The sequence below is a fragment of the Geospiza fortis genome, unplaced genomic scaffold (assembly GCF_000277835.1).
Source record: "Geospiza fortis unplaced genomic scaffold, GeoFor_1.0 scaffold2, whole genome shotgun sequence".
Taxonomy (NCBI): Eukaryota; Metazoa; Chordata; class Aves; order Passeriformes; family Thraupidae; genus Geospiza; species Geospiza fortis.
This window is the reverse complement of record NW_005054366.1, coordinates 2026636-2034648: the sequence shown is the minus strand read 5'-3', so window position 1 is coordinate 2034648 and position 8013 is coordinate 2026636. Positions and strand designations below refer to the sequence as shown.

Below are 8013 nucleotides of genomic sequence, written 5' to 3'. Positions count from 1 at the left end.
GGCCCCCAGCCAGTCCCAGCACCAGGGTAAGGACCCATTGCTGTGGGAACAGGGGTCTGAGCTGCTGCTCACGGCCCTGAAGGCTTTCCTAGGAAGTGCTGCAATGTGCAACTGTCACATTTTAACAGTTTTCCTGTAGTTAAACTCCCTGGTGGTTGTACCAAGCTGTGACAGCTTTCTCTCTGGTGAAGTGCAGCTCCTATCTCTGAGCTGCCTTTGCCACAGCCTGGGATTCTGGTGATGGAAGCATCAGTTAAACACAGCAATGGTATCTTATCTGCTCATGGTTTTTCTTTTTCTCAACAGAGCTCCCCAGCAGTTATTCAGAAGAGGAGTTTGACAGCCCAGTTGCTCAGGATCCCCCTGACCTTACTGAAGACACTCAGGTTCCTGCAGCCAAGGATGCTCCCACAGAAGAAGATGGAGATGATGAATTGGGATGTGCCAGGGAAGAGCAGTAGCTCCCCACACCGTGAATGCCTTTCTTGACCAAAAGACCCCCCTGCTTTAAGTACTGTCATTGTACTGAAATGTTGCTGGCTCTTGGCACTCCAGAAGCTTCAGGGAAGTCTTTCCCATGGCACCACTGAAGGACAGAACTCTCCCCTGGAAGCTGCAGGGGAGCAGCTCCGTATTCCAGGAAAGAGAACAAAGTTCTTCAGCTGCACTTGAGCCATCTTTTCCACTTCCCAAAACGTTTTTTAGGAAATGTTTATGAGTTTTTGGACCTACTTTGAATATAGTTTATCATTTATATTAAACTATGAACTTAATGAACTGGTATGTTGATGGATTAAGTTGCTATTAAAGGTGTGTTTGGGTTTTTTTAACAGGTCTTTTAACAGGGCTACTGGATTTTTTTTAACTGCTTATCCATTACTTATATATTTTTCATATAAAATGGAAGCTATTATCAAACCTGAAATTCTTGTATGAGGCTGCTCCAAGGCCAGGGCTCCCACATTTCCCCATCCCTTGGGTCAGACATCTCTCCCCAGACAAGCACCTCCCCTCAGGGAAGGAGACTTTCCTTGTCCTGATCCTGCTCTGCTTGAGCCTCTGCTTCATTCTCTTTTTAGAGTCCTGGTTTTCCTTACAGAGCAGCTTTTCTCTTTTTAGAATGAAGAGGAATCACCCCTTCTAATAAAGGGGTAAAAAGTACTGAATTTCTACACACTGAATTAAGGCACTACCCTCAGGGCAACAGGTGTTACTTTATGAAGGAATTTGCTTTTTATGTCCTTGTAGGGAAGAAGGAAGTATTTAGGTTTTAAGAACTTAATTTGTGGACAACACGAGCAAAGTAATTTTTTGAACGATTTTTGACAGAATTCATAGCACACTGTCTTTAGTCTGAAATATGAGCTTTATCAGGTATAAAATATTTTCATAACTCATCCATACTCATAATCAGATAAAAATAATTCTTATTTAAAATAGACATTTAGCTTCTTACTGAAAGGACTCTTGAATATTTAAATAAACTGCTTTTTTAAAGATCCCCAAGCACTTGTGTACAGTGAACAGGAGTGGGACAGCCCCAGCAGCTGGGGGCAGGTCCCAGTTCAAGTCCTGATGTCCTCTGTCACATCCAGCAGTGCCAGCTCCCGGATCTCCTCCAGCAGCTGGTACAGGCTGGGCCCCTTGGTCTGGCAGAACTCCCGGGACTCCTCATCCATCACTTCCACCCTGGCTCTGTCCTGGGCACGCTGGGCCTCCTCTGCAGACTGGCTGACTTCCTTCACCAGCTCAGACTTCACCACGTGCAGACTCCTCTGGGCAGCCTCGGTGTCCACAGTGTGGTGTGGTGCGTTCCTGATGATCTCCAGCTTGATGGTTTCAGCATGGCAGCGGGAACTCTGCACAAGGATTCTCACCTGCAAAGCAATACTGTGTTCAAATTTCTGATGGTGCTATTTCCTTTCCTCCCCTCATGAGATACTCACTGTGATGTGATCAAAAAGGCTCAAGGTCATCGAGTCTCCCGTAGTTGTAGTGGAGGTGATTTTGTGCTGAGAGCGATGGAGGGATCCAGGCTTCCACTGGCAGCTCCCAGCCCCTTGGCAGGAGATGACCAAGCCCTCTTTGTTTTTCATGTAGGCTGCACCTTTGATTCCATACCTACAGCAGAGCAGAGAGAAGCTGTTCTAACCATTTTCAGGTCTCTTAGTTTCGAAACCCACAGGCTGGCTGGGATTGTAGAAAAGCAACAGGAAGGGGCAGGCACAGCAGCCTGATAATCCTGCCTCAGGAACAGGACAGGTGGTGTTACAGAAACCCAGACGTGAAAACAGCATGGAGACAGTGACTGAAATGTTTTGAGAGCAGCAAAGCAGAAGTGAAATATTCAGTGATCCATTATCTTAGTGCTGGGTGGGGCCTGGAATGGATCAGTGATGGGAGAAGAGCAGCTTTACAGGTTTTTCCAGCCAGACCGTGAGGAGACAGTTCTCCATTTTAAAATAAGCTCTTTGAAGAGCAGCAGTGTATTTGCCCTGGGTTCTCTGTAAGGCAGCAGCCTTTTCTGGCTGGGGAGGCTCTTGAGCCAGCCCTGTGGAATGCTGGAGATGCCAGATGTGAACTGAGCTGTGCCAGGCTGTGCCCTCCCAGCACTCCAGCAGCACCAGGTGTCCCTCCCAGCCCGTCCCAGCCCCGGGCTCACCGTGGCACGAAGACCAGCACGCCGTTGGTGCGGATGGAGTAGATGATCCCATCGGCCACGCAGCGCTCGTCGCTCTCAGCGCTCCGGTCCCGGAAGTACATGCACTGGAAGAGCTCTGTGGACTGCTTCTGAGCACGCTGGGCTGCCTGCCAGCACCCCACACACACACAGACAAAAACCTACATAAATATTCCAACAAGCATCTCTGGCTTTGACTTCCACAGCTGCTGTTTCCCATTATTTATTCTCTTACCTATCCCCAAGAAAAATGACATCTAAAACAAAATCCTACGTGCAGTACAAGTGAAGTATGAACACTTTTACTACCACTCTCAGAAGAAAACTGATATTTAAAAAAACCCCAAAGCAGTACAAATAAAAGTAAAGTGATGCTCATAATTCCCAAAAGCCACAGTCAGGATGGTATCCCATTCCCTAGGGCACCATGGAGACTCCCAGAAGGACGCCCTTACCCGGTTCCTGTTGTTGATGTGTCTGCACAATTCCTCCAGGTCCTTGTTGCTGATGATGTTATCCTTCACATCCCCCGTGGTTCCCCTCAGGGTCGCTGCCATCAGGAGCCTGTGCACAACAATGTCAGCGTATCTCCTGATGGGAGAAGTGAAGTGAGTGTACTTCTCCAGGGCCAGCCCTGCCAAGAGAGACGAACAGAGATGAGCAGTCAAAGCCTCCCCCAACAGTTGAGAAATCACAGGATCGGCAGGAAAGTGACCAGATACCATAATGATGAAACTGCTCCTCAGGACAAGAGCCAGTAGAGAAGTACAGGGCGTTGGACATGGCGTGGGTGGCCATGGAGCGCAGCAGTTTGTTCACAATGGGATCCGAGGGGTCGTTGGCTCTGTCCAGAGACTCAGCCAAAGCCTTGTTAGACCTGGCAAAAAGGTGTTAATTCCAAAGAAAATTGTACTATCCCTGCTTATAATGGCTCACAGTTGACAACAGCATAAAACCCACATAGAAGTTAATAGTTATTAATAAAAAAATGGCAAGCAGAGTGATATTGAAACTCTAAATGCAGTTTAGTAACAGCTCTGCTCTAAGAAAATGTTTAGAAAAATCAGTTTTCACTCGGTTGTCTGCTGCAACTGATGCCTTTCACCATGGCCTTCTCATGTTACTTTGCCCAAGTAATTATTAATTATTTTGAGTCATTTAAAATGACTACATTGCACAGAATGCATCTAATTTAAACTAGTATTCCCTTACACAGGAAATACAGTGCAAACAAGGCCACTGCAGAGCTTGACCACTGCACAGTGACTGAACAAATGTTTTGTCTGGGTATGGCTAAAATTAATCAGCCACTGCCATTTGGAGTACAGCCAGCAGAATGCAGACAGCTTCTCCTGGTCAAGATCATCAGAAAGGTTCTGATAAAACTCCTTTTAAGAAGTGCTATGCAGTGTCTCTTAACATTGATAATCAGAGCTGGAATTGTTTAACAATGCCATGGCCAAACAGTTAATTGCTTAACTTTAATTACAGAACTTTAGTAATAAAAGCTACCGTGTGTCTATTGAGAAGCCTTTGGCACTGGCACACTCCCGAAGCTCAGTGAAGAATTCCTGGCGTGGTGGAGGGTGCTGCCGCAGCAGAGCTTGGTGGGGAAAATCCTCGGAAATCCTTTTCGCCACCCAGTGGTTGGCCAGGATCATGCATTCCGCCACGGTCTCGTGCACTTCCAGCGGCTGCTTGGGGATGAGGTCATGGATGTTCCGTTTGTCATCCAGCTGCACTCGGATCTCGATCCCCTCCAGCTCCAGCGCGCCGCAGCGGTCCCGCTTGGCCCGGACGTGTCGCGCTATGTCGGTGAGCTTGGATATGGCCCAAACCAGCTCAGCCAGCTTCTTCTGCCTCGCTCCTTCCTCCAGGCCTTTCAGCTCCAGGATATCCCCCACCACACTGGTGTCCCCATCCAACAGTGCCTGGGCTGTCTCATACTCCAGCTTGTAGGCAGAGCGGATCAGGGTTCTGGTGTACTGAACCCTCAGCGTCTCCAACGATTCCTTCTCCAGCTCCCACAAGACGCTCACGGCGTATCTTAAACACAACACCATAGAGTTCTGGAACAGTTCTGGTACACCTAAACTCCCATTGCAAGCACATTCAACTCTTAGAAATTTATAGATTTAATTCTGGTTGTGGAAGCATCTTTTTCTTTATGAAACCAGTGCTCAGCAACACCACTGAATAATGCACTTGCCTTTCAGTCTCATGCATCACAACTGAAATGGGCTACACAGCAATATCTTCATCTGCTGAAGCAGAGTACCCCTAAGGTATAAGGTCTCCTTTATGTTAAAGCAGAGCTACACTGTGATAGTTACTTTTACCAACTTTTATTTTATTAGTCAGATGCATCCACAATGAACATCTCTGTACCCTGAATACCCTCATGCCAGCAGCCAACTGAGCCTGTAAATTGATATAAAAAGGTCTATAAAATTCACTCTACCTGTGGTACAACTGAAAGGTAATTTTTAATGTACACAGTTCTTCCAGTAATAATGCAAAATGACTTGCAGAAGTGTCCCTACTGAGAACATCTCCCAAGCCTTACCTGTCCACGCCGCTGAGGAGGGAGCACAGGTCAGCGCTGAGCACGGAGGGCAGCATGTCATAGCGCCGGTCTGCCAGGTAATACGTGGTAGCCCTGCAACAAAACACAGCTACTGCTCTTCCCACCCATCAACATTGCTCCACAGCCTGATTTGAAAAGGTTATTCCCACAGAACACTCACAGGTGCAATACCAAAGTCAAATTATTTAAATAGCTATTTGTACAAGACAACCCTGATTTTGCCTTCCTTGGTATTTCAGCTGTCATTAAGGGCAGAACCAGGGCTGGACAAAATTTGCTCACTGAAGAAGAGGTGACTTAATCAAACACCTCTGCTGCCTACACGTTATACCTCTTTGAATCTACAAAGAATACAGTTCATTAAGTGATTCAGCAGTTTAAGTTCAAGACACCAGCAAAAAAGGAAAAAAGAGAATGAAATATTTGCACATTAAAAGACAAGACTGAATATTAAAACATAAGCCTGACAAATACCTCTGGAATTAAATTCATGTAAGACTTAATTCCATTTTGTGGGTGTTCATCTCCCCTGGAATGCAAACAAGTGGTTTTTAGAAGTACTTTAAGTCACAGATGTTAAATTAGACTATGAAGCAAAGAAGAGTGATTAGGGAAAAATAAACTTGTATAGCTTTCTGGAAAATGTGTCCAAATAAAAGCAGAATGTCATTAGTTACCTAATAGTGTAAATAGCTTTCAGAAGTCTTTAGTAAGACATGAAAGGTGAAAGCATGTTTATTTCCTTCCAAAGTTTCCTTAGGGTAGCATCACAAACTTCTGAGCTCCATAAACTTTCTAACTTCCAGAAAACAACTCACCTAGCTCTGGCCTCAACATCAGTGTAGGAATTTGCTGCCACGAAGTGAGTCACATCTGCAATGTGCACCCCCAGCTCGAGGTTCCCGTTGGGCAGAGTCCTGACAGAGAGAGCATCATCCACATCCTCGCAGCCCTTGGGGTCAATGCTGAATATCAGGTGGGTATCTCTCAGGTCAAGGCGTTTTTTTGCCTCCTCTGGACTCACTTTCCATGGGTTCTTTGGAGAACTCACTGGCATTTCACTCATCTATACAGAAATATTGTTGATGAACATAGATTTATGTATTTTCTACAAAAAGATGCCAACAACTAGATTTAATTAGTTTTTCAAATTCTTCTTTTGTTTAATTTTACAAGTCCATTACATATACTTTACAGAAAGGGTGGAAAAAATGGAAAAGAATTCAATGTGTATTAGTAACCAAAGTTATTACTGTGTTGATACTGCAGCTCTGGCAATTACAACCATTACATATTGGTTTTTTAGTGTTTTTCTTTCTATTAATTGTATGTATAATCAAAATAGTTATCCATAAAAGCTGGTTCCTCTCCCAGTTGAAAACAAAGTATTTAAACAATGATTCCAGTAGAATGAAGCCTTTAGGATCAGTAGCATAACTACATACTAAAGGTAGAAAAGTCTACCTCAAATTTGAATTAAGAGTTTGTAATCTTCTCCTCACAGCAAAAGGATTATCTCAAAATCACTACTGACTTGAAAATCTGTAGTATCAACAGAACCACTGATCCAAGAGATTCCAGTAAAATAAAGTAAAATAATAATAAATGTTCAGCTTTTAAAGTGGGCTTTCAGAAACCCACTGGCAACAAAGATGTTGAGCTGTAAGAGAGTCCCTCTCTTTGAGAAATAAGACGCTGGAAATGAACAGAAAAGACTGGATCTGATCACAGAGACAAACCTGGATTTCTGAGAAAGGGGCAGCACAAATGCTGTTCTCCACCAGAATAGCTGCAATTTCCCCCTCGAGATCCCCAATTCTGCCCAGCACTCTCACAAAGTGCCCGTTTGGGTACAGGGATGTCGACTCCCAGGAATCGATGCGCACCACAACTCTGTACTCCTGCAGGGAGACAGCTCTGTTACAGCAGCTCTGTGCCCCTGAAAAGTACAATTTATACCCCAACACACCCTTACATTTAGCAGAAAAAACCCAAAGCAAGTGGTATGTAAGTGCTCAGGGCAGCTGGACTGTGGCCCAAATTCAGAACTCAAGCTTTGTCACCTGAAGCTCAAGTGGTCCTGACAGGAATTGAACACAATCCTTCAAGGCAGAAATTGAACCCTCACAGGTTCTGTTTTACCATGGTTTTGTCAAGGAAAACATCATTAGAGCCTATATTGCCCACACAGCTTTGCAGGAACACAGAACAGAGAAACACTTCAGTTAAATTACCTGTAATGCCTCAGCCTGCTGAGTGCTGATCCGGATTTTGGGAATTCGGTAATCCCAAGGTGTTACAAGGACTTTCTGAGCATTTCTGCCCTGGGACTGGCTCTCTTCTTTAGAGGGGAAAGTGACCACATAATCCCTCCAGTTCTTCTGGATGATTCCAACTACTTTACCTTTAAATCAGGAACGTTGTGCATTAAAGAATTAAACAGAACCAAGAAAGCAAATATGTGGGAGTGCAGGAGATTCACTGCTTTGTAAAATCAACTGATGTGTCCCCAAATCTGTTACAACTGCCAACAACATATGGTGTGCAGACAATACAGTGTGTCATAAACTACCGTTGGCACAGGCAGATTTTAATGAGCTTTTATTTATGTGGAGACTAGCTCATTGTATAGATTTCAACTGATACACAACATAAATTATTCAGAGATTCCCATTGCTGTTGAAATGTGGCCAATTCTAGTAATACAGAGAATTTTTAATAGCAAAGAGCAAAACAAAACATGATT

The 8013-nt window shown here is 44.6% G+C and overlaps 2 protein-coding genes across 4 annotated transcripts in view; one reads left to right on the top strand and one right to left on the bottom strand.

The window, feature by feature from the left end:
• TIPIN (TIMELESS interacting protein) overlaps positions 1–918 on the top strand; it is a 6652-nt gene extending 5734 nt beyond the window's left edge. Inside the window, exons 7-8 of the mRNA XM_014308350.2 lie at positions 1–26; positions 307–918. The exon at positions 1–26 is cut by the window's left edge and continues 139 nt beyond it. Of these exons, the coding sequence (XP_014163825.1) occupies positions 1–26; positions 307–461 (181 nt within the window). The 3' untranslated portion in view covers positions 462–918. The remainder of the gene's footprint in view (positions 27–306) is intronic.
• A 429-nt stretch (positions 919–1347) lies between these two features.
• Positions 1348–8013, bottom strand: part of DIS3L (DIS3 like exosome 3'-5' exoribonuclease) — an 11324-nt gene continuing 4658 nt past the window's right edge. The window contains exons 7-16 of one of the 3 annotated variants that reach the window (XM_005424244.2): positions 7502–7671; positions 7007–7168; positions 6086–6333; positions 5247–5339; positions 4193–4726; positions 3403–3557; positions 3136–3314; positions 2663–2808; positions 1947–2121; positions 1348–1877 (exon numbers count right to left, since the gene is read on the bottom strand). In XM_005424244.2, coding sequence (XP_005424301.1) covers positions 1566–1877; positions 1947–2121; positions 2663–2808; positions 3136–3314; positions 3403–3557; positions 4193–4726; positions 5247–5339; positions 6086–6333; positions 7007–7168; positions 7502–7671 — 2174 coding nt within the window. In that variant the 3' untranslated portion in view covers positions 1348–1565. The remainder of the gene's footprint in view (positions 1878–1946; positions 2122–2662; positions 2809–3135; positions 3315–3402; positions 3558–4192; positions 4727–5246; positions 5340–6085; positions 6334–7006; positions 7169–7501; positions 7672–8013) is intronic. The other 2 variants (XM_031059707.1, XM_031059708.1) reach the window with 2 other exon arrangements.